The sequence below is a fragment of the Phaethon lepturus genome, unplaced genomic scaffold (genome assembly GCF_000687285.1).
Source record: "Phaethon lepturus isolate BGI_N335 unplaced genomic scaffold, ASM68728v1 scaffold40708, whole genome shotgun sequence".
Classification (NCBI taxonomy): Eukaryota; Metazoa; Chordata; class Aves; order Phaethontiformes; family Phaethontidae; genus Phaethon; species Phaethon lepturus.
In genome coordinates, this window is record NW_010559040.1 from 1,843 (window position 1) to 26,734 (window position 24,892).

The window sequence follows — 24,892 nt, forward strand, 5'->3', positions numbered from 1 at the left end:
GCATAAGGACTCTAAGGAAAAACTTCCAAGATTAGCGTGGGAATGCTTTTGGGTGAAGCATGTGTTTTTTCATTATTGGAAGAAGTGCATAAACACTATAAATCATAAGAAAGAAATCTGAATTTTAAAATAGCTTTATTTCTAGGAGTGTTTTTCAGGATTTTTTTTTTTTTAAATTGCTTACGGTGCTTCATTCTTTTAAACAGGAGGTCACAACATAGGGAAGATTCTTATCGCAAACCGAGGAGAAATTGCATGCCGAGTGATGCGAACAGCAAAGAAAATGGGTGTGAAGTCTGTAGCAGTTTATAGTGAAGCAGACAGAAATTCCATGCATGTAGCAATGGTGAAGTATATTCATTAAGTTTGTGATTGATGTTCATTCACAACAATATTTCCTATTAATAAGTTAAATGTAAAATTAGATGTGTGTGCTAATGCAGTCGATTTTCACCTCTGTAGAGTTACTTCCAAGTTTTCCTTGAATCAATGAAGTTTGCCTAGTCTTTGTCTTGGCACCTGACAACTCTACAGGAAGTGCATTAAAGTTGGGCGCTCTAACTCCAGCCGTGTGGGGTTAGAGAATGGACTCTGATTTTAGGAAGAAAGTTGGAATTTGTTTCACCCAGTTGAGCTGCTCCATGAAGAGAGGCAGTGATGTAAACTGTTGCATGCTAGCAGTCTCATAATGTAATTAGCTCAGAAATTCAGTTAAATTTGCTTTTTATTGCCTAATAAACAGTCTGTGTTACATGTATTTTTTCTGTAATAGGCAGATGAAGCATATTGCATTGGTCCAGCACCCTCACAGCAGAGTTATTTGGCCATGGAGAAAATAATGCAGGTGGCCAAGGTCTCAGCAGCACAGGTAAGTAGATCATGACCTTAAATCTCTGTTACTTCCATGCTCTTTAGTTCTTTATTTTTACCGATGGTGTTTCCCTCTTGTGTTTCCTTACCACTCTACTGAAGTTTCAGGGTTTTTTAAGCTAAACTGACACAAACAGAGGCTGGTAATGTTTATTCTATTTTAGGCTATTCATCCAGGTTATGGTTTCCTCTCAGAAAACACGGAGTTTGCAGAGTTGTGCAAGCAGGAGGGAATCATCTTCATAGGTCCACCTTCATCTGCTATCAGAGATATGGGTATTAAGAGGTATCTATTTCTGATTTGTTACTTGGTTATGCAATTTACACTTTGACAAAGCTAATTTTGTTAACAAGTGACCAGTTGCTCCGTAATTGTTTTATTCTGTCAATTTTAATTGTCTTTTATTTTTATGGCTTCCTTCAAAGGAATAAACTCCAGGTTTATAGATGTGGGATTACTGTAGGCATAGAAACAGTCAAGATTGTTCAGTTATTAGGAATTTTATATTAGAAATTTTAAATTTTTAATTTTAGTAATTAAATACCTAACTGATTCTAGTTTTCCAGAATTGGGGTATTGCAGTGTTACATAGGCAAGTGTTCAGCAGTCAAATCGGATGTCTTCTATATCGGTCAAAAGAACGGCGGAAAAGAAACACTGTGTCATCAGGGGTTATAGTGGCTCGTAAAATGGGGTGATAAGTTTTGTTCATCACAGAGGATCTTATTCTTAGTTACTTAGATCAAAGAAGTGTTTCCAGGGTGTGAAGTATAAATCAAGAATATGGAAATAAGGTTATTACTAACACATGAACTGTGTAATATTAATTCCAGAGAATTAATTTTTTATCTCTTCCTAAAGTGAGAGTAAATTACCTCTGTAATTTAACTAGCTTTGCATGCATATTTTATAGTTGTTACGCTCGAGTGTTTTATGTGTGGTGTGAATCCAGCCTGTATCATGAAAAGAGTTGTGCCTTTGTACAACTTTAAAGATAGTTTTGGCAGGATACAGTGTTGTAATTTGAAAATGTTAGGTTTTAGCCTCCATAATGTGGGTCAAAATATAGGAAAGAAGAGTAAACCTGAAACAGACTACCACTTTAATCTGGAGGGCTTGGAGGAAAAAAAATCCCTATTTGAAACATCTGATTAATTCCAGTCGAGTCATATGTAACCCGCTTATGTAAATAGTCCCATTGAGATCAGTGAAACTACTTTTGTGAGGAGACTTAACATTGGGAACATATGCAGGTTTGGAGCGTAAAGAAAGAAAAAATATTATTATCATTCTAAACATAAAACTATTCTGTCAAAGCACTTCCAAAGCTATAATGTCTGCTGCTGGCGTTCCTGTTGTTGAAGGTTATCATGGAGAAGATCAATCAGATGAGTGTCTAAAGAAACATGCCAAGAGAATAGGGTATCCAGTGATGATTAAAGCTGTTCGTGGAGGTGGGGGAAAGGTAAAGGAACTAATCTGTTTATCACATGGTGTAAAGTTGTGATGTCTTGGTTTCTGTAACTGAATATGCTAAAAGAAATCTCTGAAGACAGATAAACTGGAAAACAACTTTTGCTTAAAATTTGTTGTTAATGTCCAGTCCAGCACTATGAAGCCTCCTTTCCATTTGTTGTGCAGCCAGGCACAAGATAAGTAGCTGGTATAAATTGGAAGAGTTTTGTTTATTTCAGTGGATCTCCAGCAATTCATATAAGCAGAAAAATTGTCCTGTGGATTTGTTTGTGTGAAATTAGATGACTTTAAATTGTTATTTTGTGATAGCTTCTGTGACTTTTTTAGCTAACAGTTTTTAATGTTGCATAAGAAGTGATTAGAAATACCATTTAAGTATGGTAGTGTGTAGATACATTTTAATGTATGGTGAAATCCCTGTCTAAATCTGATTTTACTCTGAAATAAATTTATATAAAAATCACATGAAAGAGCATTCTAGTTATTTCCAAAATGGCTATATTTATTTTTTAATGAAATCAGTTTTTCTCTGACTGTCATGGAAAAATTCTGTGATATTTAAGAATAAAATTGAATTTTGTACTCATCCATATCAATCGAATGATAGTACCTATTTTTTATACTTCTAATGGCACTTTCAGTGGGACTTGGTAGACTTATCTTATTGGAAGTTGATACACAATTTTGCTAAAGTTTAAGAAAAAAGGGAAAAGTGTTGTTGGTAAGCTCATTTGCTGTTTTAGTCATGTACCTGTTCGTGTGCAACAAGTATTTTTAGACATTTAGATCTGCATCTTTTATTTTAGGGCATGAGAATTGCTCATTCAGAAAAGGAGTTTCTGGACCAACTAGAATCAGCTAGGAGAGAAGCAAAGAAGTCTTTTAATGATGATGCAATGCTGATTGAGAAATTTGTAGATAATCCAAGGTGAGAAACAGATGTTTTCATATAAACACTGTGATGTTTATTCTACTGTTAAACATAACTGCTTTAGGATGAAAATTGGCCTTGCATGTTTTATTTGCACTATGGCAGGTGTTTATTTAGTCAAAATTGTTTATAATGTATTGAATTTCTTGTAGTGACTTTGTTTTGAGTGATAAGAATTAAAATACCACTGTTTGGGAGGCATGGCAGTGACATCTAAAGACATTGATATTCCTCCTTGAGTGAGCTTTCTAAACTTGATTTACATCTAGAACAAAAAAATCACTTTATAAGACTTAAACTAGAGACCTGAGTCAAGCTGTCATGGTGTTTCTGCTGCCCTCAGGTGTCTTAAACTAGTTCCTTAATCTTTCTCTATTTTGATATTTAAAACAGAAGTGATAGTCTTTAGCTCATGCCTGACCTGGGAAGCTGAGCTAACTTATTTTTTATAAAGAGCTTCTCACAGAGGCCTGTTTGATACTCTTGTACTTTACATCTGTGTTTCTTGAAGCATCACTATAAAGAAAGCATTTGTTCTAAAGAGACTGAGGACCTCCTTATGCTGTCAGACGGCATGACAAAAAATCCTGGGGAATTTCTTTTGCCAATATCAGAGGATTATCGGAATAGTGACAGATTTTTCTTAGTTTTATACATAGAATGAAGTTCTGCCACCTAATAGCTGTCCTCTGAAATAGTGTGTTGAAATAATGTTATTCTTGAGCCAGGGCTGCTGCCTCTTGTGAATTGCTACACAGTAAATTATGAAGGAAATCATCATTATCAAATAATAGTGGTTTTGCTTTTATTATAATGAAATAACTAATAAAGAGGTAGCAGCCTTAGATATGTATCCTGTTTATGCTATGGCCTGTGAGGTTTCACTGCAGTAGCTAGCATTTAGAATCCTATTTGATTAAGGAGATTGAGGAAGTCTAAAACAGTTGAAATCCTGCATAATAGCAGCCTCATTTCTACATTTTGGCTAGTTGAGGGCAGACACTTAAATCTATAAGTCCTACTGAAGTGTATAGGACTGTGTACAAGGTCAAAGTCTGTTTGGGTGAAGCCAGTCGCAGGGTTGGGACTTTACTGAAATACGTTGAAACATGTATTATTATTAAACAGGCATGTTGAAGTCCAAGTATTTGGTGACCAGCATGGCAATGCAGTCTATTTGTTTGAAAGAGACTGCAGTGTGCAGAGAAGACATCAGAAGATCATTGAAGAGGCACCAGGGGTGAGCAGAAAGTTCTTGCATTTTTATGAACGGACATATTTTTAAAGTAATTACTAACCCCCATCAGATTGATTTAGCGGGTGGTGATTTATTTGTAGTTCTCAGTACTTGTTTTAATTTTGATTCAGAAAATGTTCTAATTGAAAAAATTACTTGCTTTAGGATCAGGGAAAACTTTTGTAGATTTCAAGTATAATACTGATTAAGGATTTCACTACAGTTGCTAAATACTGCAAAATATTAATGTATGGTAGGTTTAATATCACCAAATTTCACAGTAATTGATAATCTTTTGTATTATTATTTACAGCCAGGAATTAATCCTGAAGTTCGAAAGAGACTTGGAGAAGCGGCTGTCAAAGCAGCTAAAGCAGTGAATTATGTGGGAGCAGGTAAGTCTGTGGAGGTATGCTGCTCCAGAGGTATGCTTTTAACTTAATAAGACTTTAACCCTCAAGGCAAATGGCATCTGATTGTTTGAGTATGACACACGTCCTCCAATTTTTTTGAGGTTTAAGCAAGTAATCACATCGTTAATTCTGGTGTAATTACAAATTTAAACTAGCATACCTGGTCTGAGCACAAGGCTAGTGGCAGGTGAAGAGCAGAAAGAAAAAATTTCAGAGCAGATGATCAACTAGATTGTTGTTGGAAAGTAAGCATTATGAATGTTAGTAAGTTTGAGCAGAGCAAGGGAAAAATAATTTCTCTTTCAGCATACAAAGAATAATACTTTATAATCAAACAGTAAAGCCTTAAAAGAAATTGGCCACAACTCACTGTCTGTTAAGTCCATGCTATTTCCCAGGTGAAAAATAACCTGCTAAAATTATTTGTGGCTTTTCTTTTCTCACTGCTTCCTTGGGATACTTACTTTAAAAAATAATTACATGACCTGTACATATACACAATACTTTAAAGAGTCTTCATGCAATTTTTACAGGTCTAATGAAATGCAGCTCTTGCTGTAGAGGATAATGGCTACTAAACAGCACAGGATATGTAAATGTGCAAGGAAACAATCCTTATGTTTTCAGACCTCAATTGTGTGACCTTTTAAGATAATTTGTATAGACTTTAATGAAATTCAGTGTATCTTGTTTAGAAATAATAGTCTTGTCCTGGCATAAATCAATTAAATGTCTTAGGTGTGCATTCTGAAAAAGTCTTGTTTTGGCAAAGTGCCTTTTTGTTAAATACTTCAGGAACAGTGGAATTTATTATGGACTCCCAACATAATTTTTACTTCATGGAGATGAATACCAGACTGCAAGTAGAGCACCCAGTTACAGAGATGATCACTGGAACAGACTTGGTGGAATGGCAGCTTAGGGTAAGTGTTAATTGATTTTTACATGTAGAGTTCCTCTTGTCTGGTAAATAGTGCTCTTTGATACTGACTATGAGAGATCAGATATGTTTTCAGAGCCTCATTTCCTATTCAGCTAATTGGGTAGTTTCCTTTACTCTGAAGGATCTTACTACTGTATTTGATTGCAGAGCATTGTGTAGATGCTCTGAATTCCAACAAAGTCATTTTCCAGTTGTGTAGGAAAAAACATTTTTTAAAGTATATTTAGAGAGGCTATAGAGGATGTGGAAAGTGTGAGGAGTAGGGTCTTGATCTTTCCCTTGCCATGCTGAAAATTTTTTTAAACTTTAATTCAAATGTATCTCTGGCCCCAAAAAAATCATTCTTGGATCAGGCTACAGGAGGAAAACTCTTCACAAAAATGTGTCTGGTGTTATACCTGTATAGTCACATTCTAGAATAAATGTATAGTTGTGTGGATTTGGAACAGGCTATTTCCTCACACACCCAATTTGCAGAGAGATTACTCACATGTTCAAATGATAACAGGAAGTTTTGGACCGTGGGGAACTGGAAATTAAAAACAATTCTGTTCAGATAAATTCAAAAGTGAGGACAGCAGCACAGATTGAGCTTAAGTAGATAGGGTGGGGGAGTGTTTTATGTAACCAGAAAGAAAACTAAAAGGGCAAATGCTGATGCACAAAGGAAGAACTTTTGGCTTCCTGATCTGGGAATGGAAATCGAGCATTGAGAGCTGAGTTGGAGCAGGGATCAAACAATACTGGAAGAAAGAGATAAGATGGAAGGGTTCAGTCTTGGCATGTGGCTTAATGAGTCAATAGATAAGAAATGTCTATCAGTTCTTGGAGAGATTATTTTTGAGAACCTGTATAGTACTACTCTTTCTTTGAAAACTTAAGTTACATTTTGCTGTCTCTGCTGAAATCCATAGTTCGGTGTCAGAAGGCAGAGTATGGAAAACCCCTGACGCTTCAAAAGAAGATGAAATGTTGCTACAAATGTTTTAATAGAAACTTGTATTTTCCCATGTAGATGGAAATTTTAGAGTTTCCTGGTAAAGGTTCTTCTCTGTGCTTAACTGCAGCAGGCTTCTTGTTGCTATTTTGTCCCAAAAAGCCCCGTTTTTTCAGTCTCAGACTGGTGTGTTGCTGGTGTTTGGTATTCCTGTATTTGTAATGTGAATTCCTTTGAGTAATAAAACAGTGTTTCCTTCTCCATTAAAGGTTCTTAAATTGTTAGAAATCCCCGTAGAGGAACATACCCTAAATTTTACAGGTCCCACAGTATACAAAGAATCAACAGCGTATGTCTGTAGTGCTGGCTCCCAGTACTATCATCTGCTTTTGGAGCAATCTTTCTCTAGTTAAAATCTTGTCTTAGTTGACAAAGCTTTAACTTAAACATTTAATTATTTTTGACATTATCAGTAGAAAAAATTTAGACTGTTTTTCCATTACGTTTTAGCTGTGTGAAATACTAGGAGATCAGTTTACTCAATAATTCAAAATTCTTTGGTGACTCCCAGAGAAAAGGAAGGAGTAACTTCAGAATTAGCCTTTTATGACCTACCCCTTTTTTCTCCTTGAGCTTTTTTTTAACGTGGTTTCTAGTTATTCATGTTTAGAAGAAAGATATTTAGTATTTCATACACTGGCAGTCCAGAATATTGATCCCGCATTAAAGAAAAAAAATTATTGTTTTCAGGTTGCAGCAGGAGAGAAGATTCCCCTAATGCAGGAAGAGATTGTGCTCCAAGGCCATGCATTTGAAGCTAGAATATATGCTGAGGACCCTAATAATAACTTTATGCCAGGGGCTGGGCCATTGTTGCACTTATCCACTCCACCACCTGATAGTTTCACCAGGATAGAAACTGGAGTCAGACAAGGTAAAACTGAAAGCCGTGGTGTAATCAGAAATATTTATCATCAAAAGCTTTTCTTTGTAAGCATTTCCCTCTGGCCTAAATAAGTTTGTCTCACAGGGTGTTGTTATAAAGACAAATCTCTACAGAATTGTTCTTCCTTGTGATTGTCCATGTTATTTTGGTCAATCATTTTATATTTTCTTTACCTCTTTATTTACCTGTATCCAAATTACTGTCCAGTGGATCATGCTGACTATATTTGTATCACTATTTATCAATCCTATAAGTCTATACTGAAGTTGTCCTTGGAATTGAAATGCCAGGTCACATAAAGATAGTGTTCTTCAAGGAGACAGAGAAATGTGGCCATCGATTGTGTCAAGAGTTTAATGCCATATGGTGTGCCGTACTATGCATTACCAACTTTCAGAAAGTGTTACAGCATTTCTTTAATCTATTTTAGGTGATGAGGTTTCTGTTCATTATGATCCAATGATTGCAAAGCTAGTTGTTTGGGCTGAGGATCGTCAGGCAGCACTGAGAAAGTTGCGATACAGTTTGCATCAATATAATGTAAGTAGAAGGAATCTAGTGTGATTTCAGATCTTGAGCTAACTTTGTGAACATCTTGAGCTAACAAAATATGGACAAAATACTACAGTAAACCAAAAGTGGTTTCTAAGAGGGAGCCTGCATTGCCACTACCATTTCAGATTCATTGTTTGTAGAGGCTGTATTTTTTTCCTAATTTGCAAACTGTTTTCATTGGTGGAGTGAGTAGAGATAAGTGTGTAGTCCAGTTTCACGCATAGATTTTTTTTTTTTTTTTTTAAGTTTCTGGTATGTTCAGTTGGGTGATGCAGCTGGGACTTTGTAGAAGCTTAAGGCTAAACAACAACATCTTCAATTCTACCATGAGCTTTCTCAGACTTCAAGGAGTTTGTAGGTGGAATTTGTGTCAGACGATGTTTGTTTTTAATTTCTAATTTATAGAAACAATTAAATCTTCAGACTATACATGTAGTAAAGAAATAATGGAGCATTTTTAATGCTGTCAGTTCTTTTTAAGAAATGGTCCCTTATTCTCTTATAAAAACTACAGTATTGTATCTGTTTTCAAAAGCGGAATTGAGAAAGTTTGACTTGAGGTGTGACTGAATATTATTTGTGCAGAATTAATTTACACTTTTAAATTGACAATATAAACATGGCTGAGGTACTGAAAATGTTTGGCCCACTATAGTTTTAGCTAAAAATGAAGATTACTGTAAGAATTCCCATGGGTTTTTTTCATTATTTTCTTAGTAGTTCTGTCAATAAATGTGGACAGCACAATATAATTACCAGTTTCACTGATTTCTCTAAAATAATTAGTTCTGTTTTCATGTTGTTTGCTTAGGTATTTTGCACTACAGGAAATGGATAGTATCTAGGAAATTTATAACAATCACTGTTCCCATTTGTTACTGTTAAAAGATCTGGAATATCTGAATATTGGAATATCCGAATACTATGAATACTGGAATACTATCTGAATAATATGTAATATCTGAAAATATTACAACTAATTTTTATTAAGAGGCACTTTTCATATTTGGAATGTTCTTTTAAATACTCAGAGCATGGTTTTCCAAAGCAGTAGTTTTTTTTCCCGAAATTACCTCCCATTACTATTGCTGGGAAACTTTCTTTGACTTTGCGGTGGACAAAGGTAGCATATTTGAAAACAGTGCTTTTGAGAAAGCTACTCTTGGGTTTGTGTTTTTTTTTTTTTCCTTTTAAAAGAAATGGTTTAATTGGTACTAAAACAGAGCAGTTGAATTAATTACATTTTATTGATAAACTTTGTGTTTTTATGGTGCTGTCTAAAGAAAGATTCATCTATCATCTATGTATAAATTGAGCAGAAAGCTGTGTATTCATTCATAACTTCATTTCAGTTTGGCAATATGCTTCTTTCTCTTTACAGATTGTAGGATTAAGCACTAATATTGATTTCTTACTGAGCCTATCAGGACACCCACAGTTTGAGGCTGGAAATGTGCACACTAATTTCATTCCTCAGCACCATGATGAACTGTTTCCAACCAAAAAGGCAACCCCACATGAAGTTATGTGTCAGGCAGCTCTAGGACTCATACTGAAAGAGAAAATGCTAACAGATGCTTTTAGAGATCAGTCAGATGGTAAGGATCATTCTTTTGTTGTATTTTACTTCTGACTGGATGAGGCAGTGCTGCGAGCTCATGTGCAATTACTTAATTTGTGTGCTCCCTTTTTGCCTTACTTTGTGCCTGCTCAGGGTTCTGCATTCTGGCATCTGTCAGATATTTATGCACAGAGCAGACTACACTTTTGTTAAGGGGCAGATACTGAATATATCACTACTGTAATGTACAGACTACTTCCCACAGCACTTCAGATAGGCAGTGTCTGAAAGACCTTGGGATTCATACACAATGTCACTGCGTACTCTTTGCTCTTTACAAGCATAAACAGTTAGTATCTGTTGCTGTTACTCCAACAGTTGGCTCAAAGTCTCTAGAGGTGTAAAATCGACTCTGCTAGGATTGGAAGAGGCGGTAAGGTTTAATGGAATGAGCAGGAGCTGAACAGTCTTGAGTTCTGACCTGTTAATGGCTATACCAGTGTGGCATGTGATTGCTGTTAACAAAACCAACATATAGTATAAATCTACTGTATGCTGCCAACAACCTTGTTAATTTTCTTTCCTCTTCCACTTAAACTATCCTGTAAACATGGGAGAGTGGGATGGAAGGATTCCCATACATTTCCCTTGCTTGAAGAGACAATGAATTAATCGGGCAATATCTGACAGCTCTATATCTGATCCATTCTCAAAACCACCATGTAACAGAAAACCCCTCAATCTTCCCAGGCAATTTGCTGCCATGTTTGACTACTCTTACAGTTGGAACTTTCACTTAAAGGTTAATCTGAATCTGCTATGTTGCAGCTGAATTCCCATACTTTCTTGTCCTTTTCATGGATGTGTTTGTGGAGAACAGTCAATATCGTTTTTAGTAAGTGCTGTTGTTGGGGTCATGTTTTCTGTAAGTTATACAGCCTCAGTTTATTCAGTGTTGAAGCTTGAGTGAAGGATTGTTACTATCTATTACAGTGGTTCCCCAGTCTTTTATGTGCAATATAAATAGATGAGTATGATGGTAGTAATAGTAGGACAGTGATATATAGTGTAAGTTCTAAATGTTGTGTTTTGCCAAAGTAGAATGAAAGTAAAATATCTGTATATTTTGTGTTTTAGATAAATTCTCGCCATTTGCATCCAGCACTGGTAGAAGGATAAATATATGTTATACTAGAAAACTGTCTCTGCTGGATGGGGAAAACAGTAAGTTAATAAAAAAGCGTATGGAGGGAGAGAAGATACTTGATGGATAAAGTAATTTCAACTGGTGCTTGAAAATTCAGGCTAAGAAATAGCAAATTGAAGCAGTATGAGTTTTATGCAATTTAAGCAAGGAATTCTCAGAATTGTATGATTAATCCACACTTAGATCTTGAGATAAAAACCAAATTCAAAGGACACTACTGTTCATCATTTAAATTAATAAGGTTGAGATTCTTAGAAAAGCTGAGTGCCATTGATTTTTTTTTTTCTTTCTTTTTTAAATTTCACTTTGGTGTGAAAGTATTCAGTACTTTTTCCTATCAAAAATCTGTTCTCTGTACAGGTAACTTAGTATAGATTTCAGAGGATAACTTCAGGTGTTCATCTTTGAAAAACAAGGTATCTAAAATTCAGCATGAAATCTGTACTATGTACTAGGCTAATCTGAAAATACTTGTTCTTTTCTTGGTATTAGTAGGTGTCTCTTATCAAAAAAAGATAGACTAAATATTGTTTGTATGTCATTATTCTCTAGATCCTATAATTAAATTTACTCATATATAAATATTTTGTTTTATTGAACAGTTGTGGATGTAGCTGTAAGTTACAATCAAGAAGGGTCATACAACATGCAGGTACAACTCCATTTTTTTCAGATATTTCATTAACTAAAAGAAGAATCAGTTTCCTGTAGACTTCTCTTGGTATTAACTGTTACTAAAGTTGCTTGGTAATTACCAATACAGGATTCTATTTTTGGTTTGCTTGCAGCCATTGTTGTAGACTATTATTTTGGCCTGAAGTTATCTTTGGTAGATGCTGGATTGGCATGGAATGCTACTAAAATGCTTCTAAAAATGAGGCTAAGAAAAGCATTTGTTTTTCCAGTATTTAAAGATCTTGCTTTTTATTTTTTCCCTTCCTTAAATGTCTTTCTAAAACATTGGAAGTTAGATTTAAATCTGCATTTAAAAAGACATTTTTTCCACAGAACTCCTGTTTTATTCTGTGCATGAGATGGATCTCTTGTGGGATAAATAAAAGCTTTCTAGAGCATTATCTGTAAGAGAACACTTTTTATTTTTAAGATGGAAATCAGAAAGTGATTACCAAATGAGGTGAAGAATTACGAGAGTAGTAAATCATCTGGTTAAATAATGGAATGATGCTTGATAGAACTGGTTTCTTTCTCTGTCTACACTATAGAGATCCTACAGGATACAACTGAAGATGCTTTAAACATAGATTTTTTTTGTGTGTGTGTGATAGTTTTTTAATTGTGTGGCTTATGAGGGTTGTGTTTTGCTGAGTGTTGAATATCCTTCTTGCATCACCTGGAGTAAAATGGGTTTTTTCTCAGATTTAGCACCCAAAATGATTGCATGCTTGAGAATGCAGTCTCTCTTTAGTTCAGCTTCTTGTTTCCAATATTCAGAAAGGGAGAATTATGAGAATAAGTCAGTATTTATGAACTGCTTAGTCTATATAGAGATGAGCATACTACAAAAATAGTGAGAAAATTATTGTGGTTTCATGGGTATAATCACATGTTGGGTAACTCAAACCCTTATACCCTTATTTCTACCAGTAAGTATATTGATATAACTCACATCCTTGAGTAATACCCAGGTTATTCTGAGTGTATTGATTACATACATAATGCAGGAGAGCTTTTATGTTTCAGGCTTACCTCATGTAAGTAATGTTAGAAAAAAGTAATAAGAGGCTGGAAGGAATGTAGAGTGGGGCCTTTTGGGGAGGGGAAGTGCAATTGGGGAGAATGTGGACTCCCAGGGAACAAGGAAGAATGGGGGTGGAGATGGAAATGGAGAGAAACTGGAGGTAAGGGGTGGAGAAACAGAATTGGGAGCTCATTGGGACCGTGCCTCTGGAGTGCTACAAAACATGTCCTGAGGACAATCAACTAGAGCAGGTTGCTGGGCCATGGAACTGGCAAGTACTCACAGTGCTGCCCAGGGCGTTCCCTTAATTTGCACCTGTGCACAGGACACTGATCAAGCAAAGGATTTTTTTCCTCGGGGATCAGTATCAGATCAGCAGTATCCTTTCAATGCATGTTATAAGGTCTTCATTCAGGGGAAAAATAGTATGCGACTATAAACGAAGACTGAATTTCACAGAATCATTAGGTTGGAAAAGACCTTTAAGATCATGAAGTCCAACCGTCAACCCAACATCACCATGCCCAATAAACCATATACTGAAGTGCCACATCTACACATTTTTTGAACACTTCCAGAGATGGTGACTCCACCACCTCCCTGGGCAGCCTGTTCCAATGCCTGACCACCCTCTCAGTGAAGAAATTTTTCCTAATATCCAGTCTAAACCTCCCCTGGCGCAACTTGTGGCCATTTCCTCTTGTCCTATCACTAGTTACTTGGGAGAAGAGACCAACACCCTCGTCACCACAACCCCCTCTCAGGTAGTTGTATAGAGCGATAAGGTCTCCCCTCAGCCTCCTCTTCTCCAGACTAAACAACCCCAGTTCCCTCAGCCGCTCCCCATAAGACTTGTGCTCCAGCCCCCTCACCAGCTTCGTTGCCCTTCTCTGGACACGCTCCAGCACCTCAACATCCTTCTTGTAGTGAGGGGCCCAAAACTGAACACAGGATTCAAGGTGCGGCCCCACCAGTGCCGAGTACAGGGGCACAATCACTTCCCTACTCCTGCTGGCCACACTATTGCTGATACAGGCAAGGATGCAATTTTATCTCTATTCATAACACCCTGAAAGACTAGCAAGTCTCTGATTCTTTGCTTAATGATGTTAGACTTACAGCTAAAAAGTTTAGTTAAATGCAATGCACTTATGTTCATATCCTTACTGTCTTTATATTCTGAAGTTGTGTCAGAGGTGCAGTTTCCATTGATGTACATGAAGGGGTTACCTAAAAATAAATGACCTTTCCATTTGGTCTTTCTTTTGCAGTTTTGGTGTCTAATTGACACTGTCTCCATTACTGCTCTCCTCTGGTCCTTTGTAGGTTTACTTGAATACATTGTAGTTTTTGTATTTTAACCTTCCAAGAGTGAGGAAGTTACCTGTCTTTTGGAAAACACTGTGGAAGCTTGTGATGTGAGGTAAACAGTAGGGATTTTTCAGTTTGAAGAAAGTCAAGATGCTAGGACAAATTAAAAATACTGGACTCCTGTAGCATCACTAAACAGGATATTCTGTTTTTTTGTTTTTCCTGAGAAATAGTATACCTTTGTATTTTGCTGGGTGCTCTTGCATAGTTTGTGATAAAAATTGTCCTCAGAGAGCATATTAGCTAATATCTTGAGATGATTGCATTGGATACAGAATATATTCTGCTAATTGAAAAATGAAGGATACCTAAGATTTTAAAAGATTATTTTTTTAAAATTCTATAATTATCTATGAAGAATCTATGAGTGTATATTACAAATACTAACTTCTGGTTTGTCATATTAGAGTTCATGAAGGGTTAGGCGTTGTCCTTATAAAAACATTTAACTTTCAGATTCAAGATAAAACGTTTCTGATTTCTGGTGAGATCTTCAATGAAGGTGATTCAGTTTACTTGAGGTCTTCAGTAAATGGAACAGTGTGTAAGTCCAAATTGGTCATTTTGGACAACACCATTTATCTCTTCTTTCCGGTAAAGTTATTTTCTTTATTATCACAAGTATAAAATTTCAGAGTTTTATCCATGTAAATGAACAATAGAAGTTGCAGGAGAATGTGAAAGAGAATAATAATTTCAAATTCTTATGTTGGCCCGTAGTGTTTTGATACTGGTTGGATTTATAGCTATAGTTAGAAGTTAGTTGCTTATGGTCAGTGAGTGAGCAAATTAATTATTTTTAGAAAGATAAAATATAATTAGATGAATCAGAGTTGCAAATAATGGTTTGGGAGGAGAGAACACAAAATATTAGAATGGTCAAGTATCTAAGTTTGCCATAGAACAGCAGCAATTCAAACTGATAATTATTTGGAAGTGTTTGTAACTGGTATTTTTATTTCAGTGTATTTAATTTTTAATCTTAAATGATATGAAAGAAATTGATACTGGTCTGAGGAAGGGTAACTTCAGCTAATATTAAAAAGTTGGAATTATGAGTTACCATGGCATTATCTGCATGGCATGAATAATGGTATTTGAAAGAGGAGTTACCCTCATTTGCATAATTAGGCTGGTAATGTTTTACTTGTAGTTTAAAAAAATTACAGGGCCCTAAAGTAACTCAATAAAAATGCAATCTGAATAAGTAAATTATTATGTATTAGTTTCAATAATTAACCTCTAGCTGTGAGTCCCTTAAAGCTTTCAGCAGAATGCAGTGAAAATTTCTCTGCTCCAATGATGAGGACAAAATAATTCATGCTGGAATGGCAAAGCTCAGTTTTCCTGTGGTATCAGAGTGGAGTCTGGGCTGGGGGATCTAGAAGAAATCACAAGAGTTTTAGGATGGGGGGAAAACAAGTCTTTGAGAAACTCTGGGTAGCAAGTCTGAGAGGAGTCAGGGGATTTTGAATGACTGTGCAAATTTTTTATAAACTTACCACTGAATCCATTTTATTGTGGATAGTGAAACGCTCATATTGACAATGCTTGGCAATGAAGATGCCAATGTCTGTGTCTTGTTGCAGTAACCTGCCCACCCCTTGTGCAGACAGCCTTTACTCATTTTCTCCTATTGCTGCGTCAGTAGGGAAGGTGTGGGTTTGGGACAAAGGTCCCTGCTGAGCCGCTTTTTCACATGGGTAGTTCCTTCTTTGCTAATCCTGAGCAGCAGCAGCTGTGGCTTTTAAAGACTTGGACATTGGCGAAGTAGTAAGCGTGCCCACCGTGCTTTTGCTGCCCTGGCCCCAGTAGTCTGCCATCCTGAACAGTTGACTATTTTGACTAAAGCCAGATTTGTTCTTTCCCTGCATGTCGAATAGTGGTATTGTTTTATGTTGTTAACTCCTGTGTCATTGATTTCATTTCTGTAGGAAGGTAGCGCTCAGATTGGCCTTCCTGTTCCCAAGTACTTATCTGCAGTAAGTTCAGTGGGGATGCAAAGTGGTGCTGTAGCACCCATGACAGGCACAGTTGAAAAGGTAATTATAATAATATGGGTAGAAAATTAATTCTCCAATATATGTCCACATTCGCTCTTCCAGAAATGGTGCTTGCTTCTGTACTGTACCAGGAAAGAATGAGAGGCAGAAATGTCAGTGCTGTGTGGCTTCTCCTAATTGGAAAAAGCCTTGTTTACTCTGACTTTTCAGCAGCCATCCAGGAGTTTTTCAGGCTTCTGGTCATCTTTTTCTAGAGCTCTGGAAGATCTGAATATTTAAGTAATCCTACTGCCTAAATAATTTTTTTCTTCATCTTAATTACTTTCTAAGTCCAAGTTCCATGAAGTGTTAAAGGCTGTTTGATCCATTTCATCTAACCAGAAGAATGAGATGCCAGATGCATGGCATGAAAAATAGGTGGCTCCTGCAATTTTCTTTCTGGATTTTGTTTTAAAACAACTTTAGTGACTGGCTCCAGGAAAAGGTTCTGTACTCTCTCAAAATAGAAGCTCTTAAGCACAGAAAGGGTGCTTATACATTTGTCTCTTGTAGTGTTTCTTCTTTGATAAATAAATGGCTTCTTGGTCATCCTGTTAGCTGTTACTGAACCTCCTTCTAGAGCCTCTGACTCCCCTTGAGTATTATCTAGAGAACTCAGATACCCAATTCAACAATAATAAAGATATTATGAGGTTGTTTTTGCAAAACCATAATCACTCAGTGGATTGTGCTAGTCAAAATCCAGCTGGTGATTTTTAATGGTACAGACATGAGTGATTTTTTTGCCAATTTTCTCTTGAATTGTAGGTGTTTGTGAAAGCAGGGGATAAGGTTCAGATCGGAGACCCTCTAATGGTTATGATAGCTATGAAAATGGAGGTGAGTGACATATAAAAGGTTTTAATTACTGAGAAAATAAAAATGTGGTCATAATTCAATTATTTTTTGTTGCATTATTTAAATATGGTGCAGATTGTAGCTTGCAGATGTCAGTATCACTTTATATGCTGTAAAACAAGTGGTGTGTGTGACTAGATTTGAGAGGATTATATTTGCTGTTATTTTATTAACAAATTATGATTATATAATCCATGCTATTCTGCAGATGTTTTAACATTCATTTGGTTAGCTTTGTCAGTCCTTTCCCTCTCCTCCCAAGACACCAATAACCCTTTCATTTTTCTAGCAGAAAACTGTCTAGGTATATCTCTTGCTCAGTGTCTGTGATACAAGCATATGTAATGTCTGCAGTTACTTCATGCAGAAATTTAGCTAATGATGATTTTGTAAATATGGCCGGGATTTTTTTGTTTATAATCTTTTTATTACTATTTACATAAAGTTTTACCAAGAGCACACTAAAACTACACTCTTTGTAATTGTCCACATGGCATTCACACTAGTATTTTGGCCATTATATCTTGTCACATCGCTTGACCACGGCTCAAATTGCTTGAATTATAGTTTTTGCCTATTAGTTTATTTTAGAATTCAGTTTGTGGTAGCAAAATTAATGTTGTTGAGAAAATCTGCCTTTCCCTTATCATGTCCTTTCATAAATTACACTAAAATTACCTGAAATACAACATCTATGCACTAAAAAAATTACACCCAAAATTATTTGTAATTGGATGCTAAATGTTTGTGCCTTTCCAGCTGGTGTCTCAGACTGACGTTATCCGAGTTGTTATCTTTTTTTGCAGTGTTATTAAAATATAAAATGTAAAATTTAGAAAGGAAATTATTATTTAAATGAATCCTTGCTTGGATGTGGGATTTAATATCTGATACGAAATGTTTTGATATTAGACTAACCCCATTTAGAAAATTACCAAGAAACAAAACTTTAATGAAAAACTAACCTGATACAGTGCAAATAGACCAATTTGGGGAGTGGAATGTCACTACTGTCACTAGTAGCTGCATTTGTATTTTATCTGGATTTTGCCAAATAAAGACACCTGCTGGCCAGCAAACAAAAATATCCTTAGAAAATCTGCAGATTCCTCTTAAAGGAACAATCTGCTATATGATTAACGTTTTGGATTAAAACTGTATTATTTTTGCCTGGTATTTATTATAATAACAAAAAGTATTAGTGAAGTAAAATAACATTCAGCTGTTCATACTTCAAAATATAACATTATATAGCATTTTTGTCCCTAGTATACTTACCAAAATAAATACTGATGAGAAAACTTGAAGAGGGTCTAGGATAACATTTTAACAGAAGGTTTAAAATAAATATACAAGTGTCAGAGGAAGTAATTAAGGGTGTTATGTTCTAATTGCACCAAAGAGTAACACTAGCATTTACTGGAGAGTGAGAGGGGAAGAAAAAAAAAGTACTCTGCTGGTTCACTATTGATCTGTTTCCATGCAGCACACCATAAGGGCTCCAAAGGCAGGAGTGATAAAAAAGGTTAATTTCCAAGAAGGTTCCCAGGCCAACAGACACGCTCCGCTAGTTGAATTCGTGGATGAAGAGGCTGAGTCAAAATAAAATTCAAGGAAGGTGCATTTTATTTTTTCTACTTTGCTGATTTTTCTCTCAGGAGAAGATTTCTTCATGTTTTCAGCAAACTGTTTTGTATAATAGATTGGGGAATTGGTTTCCTCTGCACATCCTGCATAGTTTGACTGTAAATTATGCTGACTTTACTGAAATTTGGATATCACTATACTGTAATCACACGTATAACTTGTGGACCTATGTGATTGTTGTTCAGTGGTTATGTTTGCCTGTGAAAAGGCATTAGACTGGAAAAAGATGTGGACCTCTTAGAGGACAGGAGAGGTTGGTAAGGACTTTAAGTTACAGACAGCTAAGGTTCTTTTGCCTCCTTCTCATTCACAGCTGCCTTTTTCCCCCGAGATGTGTGAGCATTGATTTGAAGGAAATCTGAAAAGTGGCAGTTGTTTTATGAATTCATTTCTGTGGCAAAATTCCTGTTTGTGGCTTATGCTTTTGCCTGAATAAAGGAATTCAGGATTGTTCCTTAGCCCAGGATCCCTCTCAGTCTTTTTGGTGCGTCTTTTTTCCTATTTACCTCAATGAATAGTGAAAATTTGCATTTCCAAAAATTATTTTAATATACTTTGAAATATGCAATACAAAGCATTTTAAAAATACGTATTAGCATTTGCTACACTAATCAAAGCTGGAACATAACTGCTTTCCAAAAATATAATTTGATCTTTAAGCATTAAGTAGTAGCACAGAAAGATGATAAGCTTATTTAATACCTAGAAAGTGTGCCAAAATAAAATACTGACTTCAAAACTCATTACTTTTCCCATGTTGTTCTCTTTCTAATATATTACTTATTGTCTGTAATGAAGTATACCAAAGTATTTATAACAACATGAAATATGACTAAAAATAATTTTTTTTTGCATCTGCAGTGTTGCAGAAGGAAAAATCGGTAGGTTTTTTGATATGCAAAGAAAATACTTCAGATGCAGCATACTGATCATTTGCCATAAATTTATTTTAACTCGTTTAAAAAGCACCTCAGAGAAACAGAAAAAGGGAAAGAAAACATTTTAATTGTTGCAAACTTGCAAAATCTTTTCACCTTTTCGTTAAGATGAAGTTCTGCTTGTCATATGAACTTTTGATATACTAATTTAAGACAATTCTGTGGTTTACACTGCATAAAGGAACAAACACAGATACTGCAGTGATCCCAAACTTGCAGTTACAGCTGTGCCAATGGCTCCTTACATTTACCTGAAATCTCATTTCTGAATCAATATACAACGTCATGGGAGATTCTCTGATCTGATTCTATAACCATGCAGTCTTGCCTGCAATGCAGACAAAAATTGTAAAAGAAAAAAAGTAATGGCTCTGGATGGTCTGTATATTAAAAGCACACAAATACTTCAATTCTCCTTGTAATCCAATGGCCACCTAACAAAAAATTACACTCCAGTGATTATCTTGTAGGATATTGCCACAGTGATTTTTATTTACTGCCAAATAAAAATTAAGCTTAACTTTGAATGTTTGTTTTCATTTTTTTTTCCCATTTCATTCTTTCCTTGGTTGCTTATGTTTATGCATTAGAGGGTTTTAAGCAGCTGTTTATGTATCATCATCTGATATCTGACAGACCACAATCTGCAGATGACATTTAGGAGGCAGTAATCCAGACAGTCATAATGGGTTTCATTGCAGGTAAGTTTAGTGACTTGTTTTATATAAAAATGGAATCTACATGTAGAAACATGAACTCTGTCCTGAAGAGACACTGCAGCTTGCCATTTATTTTTTAGTGTCTGTGTGACATTGCTGTGTTTCTAGACCTACTTTCCTACCCTGAATCTGTAGCAAAACATTGAAACTCACAGCAGGAAGTTCTCTATCCACTAAATCTGATCTACTTGCTTCAGCCAGACAGTGAAACAAGAACACGTTCCTTGGATGCTGACAAAATGTCTCCCTTAGGAATGGAGACAAATAATTTTACTGTTTTTTTATTTTCTCTCACTTCTGAAAATCAGTTGTTAGTTTTTTTCTCTACAGGTTTCCACTGAGATTGATCCCCCCCCAATAGTAATGGTTTTGTTTATTTCAGAATAAAATCTTTTGCAGAAGTCACTATCAGAATTTGCGCACTTGAAATGTTTTGCTGCAATGTGCTTTAATTGAACTTAATTGAGATGCACAAAGAATTATTAAATGTAGGTTGTTCCTGTAACCCAGAATTTTAATTAAAAAAATATTCAGAATTTTTCTGCTTATTACAAATAAATCATTGTGTTATAAATGTGAATTGATAGGAGCCATATGATAGTAACATAGCTGTAACTAAACTGTTGTCCGTAGAACACTTAGCGGTAGAGTAAGAAAAAAAAAATTGGTAATTGCTTAAAATGCAATACTTTATCATTTGAGTTAAAAGGATAATCCCTGCAAGTTATTTTTTATCAATATGCCTTTTCAGATAGTTCTGTAGTTCTGATACAAGACTCATAGATATTATTCTAACTGTAAAGATTTATTCTGCTGCCAGAGGAGAGAGGGGACCGGGTCATGGGCTATGTAGTTCAGCGACAGTTGACAGTCGACAGGAAAGAACAAGGGCAGTAGTGATCCAGACTACAGCTTCTGTGAGACGAGATCAGTGAGTTTACTGGTCAGCTTGTTATATCGGGTTTGTAATGTCCTGCGTGGTAGTGTGAATGTTGCCATACCAAAATGACAGCCCTTCGTAAACTTCAGTTACCCACCTGCGGGGATCTCCGTCTCACTTGCACTCCTCAGCTGCTGTCAATTACTGTAGCTTGTACCCAGTGAAGATCTGTGGTGTGGAGCCTGAATTCTTGCTGAATCAGTGATGAGGACACAGGGAGTGGAAAGCAGGAGAGCAGGACTGTGTTCTTATTTCAGCCACTGACTCACCATGACTTCAGGCAAGTCACTTAGCAGATATTTGCCTGTGTTTCCTCCTATTTAATGGGCTTGATGGTAATCAAAACACTGCAAAATCTGTGGACACCGTGATTTATAAATAATTATTTTCCATGCTTGCTGGTAAAAATGTAGTTTCAGATGTAGACTTTATTTTTACTTGTAAGGGTTTTTTTTTTACCTTTTATACAGTAAATATATATACCAGTGAATCGTAAAAATAAAGTTATTTTGTTGTGATGGTTGTATCTACCTAGTTAGCAGAAAATCCTAGCTTTTTCTCTTCATGATTAAAAAATGAATACTGAAGTGTTTTGGCAGGACCTTTAAAACTTAAGTCAATGGTAGGGGAAAAAAAATTAAGTTGATCTGAGCACACTACTCTTTTATTAAAGCAACTTGTACCTATTTTAAAGGGCATGTCAACCAGTGTGCTTATCACAGGTATATTAATTTCTGTTGGTTATTCTTCTGTTCAGTCAGATCAGGAATTATTTGACTCGGTTCTATCTGTTCTGTTTGTAAAAAGCTCAACAACGCTGTGTAGAATGTGCTTGCTGAACAGTCAGTGGCAACGGATTAAGGTCTGAACTTAACAGCTTTTACAAAAGGTATGTTCTCAACAGCTACTTTAACGGCTTAAGCAGTTACATTCAAAATTATAGATTTTTATGCATGAACGATTCACAGGTAAATATCACTTAGTATCTTTATGATACTGGGGCATAGCCTTCTGCATAAGAATTCCATTGAGAAAGTCATATACACTACTGAGTGTCATATTAAAAAATCAATATTGCAGAAATTAATAATTGAAACCTTAGCCTTTATTTTCATGTGGACTGATTGTATTTCTTGAAAGAAAAGAGCCTGGGCTCAAAAGGCAATGCAGTATCTTTTATGAGACATTTGATGTTAGCTTAAAATTTGTTGATTATACAATGAATCCACGTTGAAATAAACATGGATGTTCTGGTTGAATACCCCGTATTTTTTATTATAGCAGTAATAAGCAAGTGAAACACATGTCTAGAGTCCTACTGGGTTTTGAAATTATAATGGTAGCTGGATTTTAGCTTTAATCCATTTTCCATATAAACAGCTCTGGTGCCAAAAAGTTGCTCTTGAAATGGTAATTGGTCTCTGTGAGTGGCAGCCAATCTACTCACTTAGAAGTAGAGAAAGCAGGAGATGTTAATGTACTAGAGCCAGCAAAGCTCCAAGGAGTGTCTGGTGAAAATGACTGCTGCTGGGAGCTCCATCCCTCTTTTGCCTCTCTGAAAAGGAAAGAGACACCTTACTCTAGGCTCTACTGGTTTGCTTGCTCATCGGTGCACACTGAGAACAGTCATAAATACTGGTATGATAACTGCAGCCAAAGATCCCATGCATGTTCAGTGTCCTATGCTAAGCACCCCAGAAACGGAAGACACAGCTCCTGCTCTGTGGAGTTTTAAAATGAGATAAAATACAAACTAGAATAAACCAATTTAAAAAAAGAACTGTTACATACAGATGTGGTTAATGCATGTTTTCCTTGAAGTTTGCCCCACTGTATTAATGTTGATAGTTAGTCATGGGCATGGAGGTTACAATTTGATATAAAAAAATTAATACTGGCTGGGTTGTGTAAGCATGTTACTAAAAACTGTTACGACAGTGTGAGGAATGGAAAAGGCTAAATGTGTGTGACCTGTAAGGCAGGAGGTAAGAGTAATCTTTTTACCCTTGCTTTGTATGTCTGTGTTACTCTTGCAGGCTGCTTACCTCAAGGCTCTGCCTTCTATATATATAACTAAAATTACTTTCGTATATTAATAGCAAAATATGTGCTCTGAATTTAGATGACTTATTTTTATTAAGTTGAACAATTAAAGATGGCACACAGAGAAAAATCCCTGTGGTAGGGAAATAATAGTGTGTCTCAATCTCCTAAATTCTTGAAATTACGCATAATTCTTTGTAGTGAGAATGGAAAGCTGTTTAGCATTCTAAGGTGTAGGTTTTCATCATGAAATCATAGCTGTGATGGTTTATAGCTTGGGAAATTTCAAATCATTCTGTTTACAAAGATCATACTTTGTTTACAGTTCTGAACTAAGCAAGTGGTTGTATCTCATAAAAATCAACTAGCTATCTCAATTCTTATTGCCCTCTCATTTCTTAATTCATATTACTTAAAATGCCTTGATTTTAGTGTACGTATCTCGGTAATTCTCATGAGTTCCAAAAAAATATGGAAGTCTTGCAGTCTGTTGCCCATTAGGTATCCTGGAAAGTCTCAGTTTATTCAGGCCTGCCAGGGTATAGTTAGATACATGAGAAATTTTCAGACTTTCTTAGGCTCACTGACCTGACTTTTCTTCCTTTGTCACATAAACTTGTCCTGCTCCCTCCCGGAGATACTGTCATGTAGAACCCAGCTCCTCACAGTGCCTTAGACTGGGTGTAGGAACTTGTTAACCTCCTATGTAATGCAGGAAGGATGAAAAACTTAATAGAAGGTGAACACCCTTCCCCGCTAACAACAATCTTCAGATACTGGCGATGTGCCAGTTTGCAGGTTAGATTGCTTAGACACCTACAGGAGGACTCAGACTGTTTACTTCCTCTGTACTTCTTTCAATCCAGAAAAAATTATATAGGCTGATACAGACATTCCAACTGTATCAGTTGAACAGCGGGATAGGAGCAGACCATTCGGTCTGTACCTGTGGATGCTAAGGAACTTCATGCCTTTAGAGTGGCATTAAATTTCCTTGTGCAGGATAGTTCATGGGACTTTGTTCTCTTAGCTAAACATCTGGTCAGCGTTTGCAGGCAAAGGGCCATAGCTGTAACCACGTTATGGCTATTCCATCAGTGTAAGATGAATCGGTGGCTCCACTTTCTAGAGCATAAAGTAACTGACAAAATGATGTGGGGGCTAGACATTTCTAGGCCAAGCTGTTTCAGGTTATTGTTATCCTTCATAAAGCTTTCGGCCTCATCCTCAGAAGTAGAAGTTTTCAGCAGGGGATTACACCTAACAGATCCTGCACTGATTTAACGTGAAACTTTGTTCTCTATCTGGTGGAGAGCCCAAGTCAGTATAAAACTGTTCAAAACTATGCATTTCACGCACCCGGATTTAGAAAAATCACTGACTGGTTCTCCTAGGGTTCACGCGAGATGATAAAGCACCATGGGATCACACAACAAAACAAGGCAAGCGTGTCAGCTCTACCATAAATTAAGTCATCATGTTACTGTGGTCACAGTGATTATGCTGCATGCAGGTTGCACAATGAATAATATTTCCTTCTGGTCTGTATCGCTGAATG

The 24,892-nt window shown here is 36.1% G+C and overlaps 1 protein-coding gene across 1 annotated transcript; it reads left to right on the forward strand.

The window, feature by feature from the left end:
* The first annotated feature begins 232 nt into the window (after positions 1 to 232).
* Positions 233 to 20,240, forward strand: MCCC1 (methylcrotonoyl-CoA carboxylase 1 (alpha)). The gene is made up of 18 exons (XM_010293247.1): positions 233 to 346; positions 773 to 868; positions 1,035 to 1,156; positions 2,189 to 2,336; positions 3,154 to 3,275; positions 4,407 to 4,518; positions 4,829 to 4,910; positions 5,724 to 5,851; positions 7,559 to 7,742; positions 8,185 to 8,294; positions 9,691 to 9,907; positions 11,008 to 11,094; positions 11,680 to 11,729; positions 14,604 to 14,741; positions 16,082 to 16,189; positions 16,958 to 17,029; positions 18,534 to 18,665; positions 20,225 to 20,240. Exons 1-17 carry the CDS (start codon positions 266 to 268, stop codon positions 18,651 to 18,653), a joined length of 1,977 nt encoding a protein of 658 aa, XP_010291549.1. The 5' UTR covers positions 233 to 265; the 3' UTR covers positions 18,654 to 18,665; positions 20,225 to 20,240.
* The last annotated feature ends 4,652 nt before the right edge of the window (positions 20,241 to 24,892 follow it).

Excerpts from the sequence above, each read along its gene's own strand:
- MCCC1 (XM_010293247.1), top strand. The coding sequence starts at position 266 with ATGCGAACAGCAAAGAAAATGGGTGTGAAGTCTGTAGCAGTTTATAGT. Across the intron at positions 7,743-8,184 it reads AGAAACTGGAGTCAGACAAG|GTGATGAGGTTTCTGTTCAT; the intron begins GTAAAACTGAAA and ends AATCTATTTTAG. Across the intron at positions 16,190-16,957 it reads TGACAGGCACAGTTGAAAAG|GTGTTTGTGAAAGCAGGGGA; the intron begins GTAATTATAATA and ends CTTGAATTGTAG.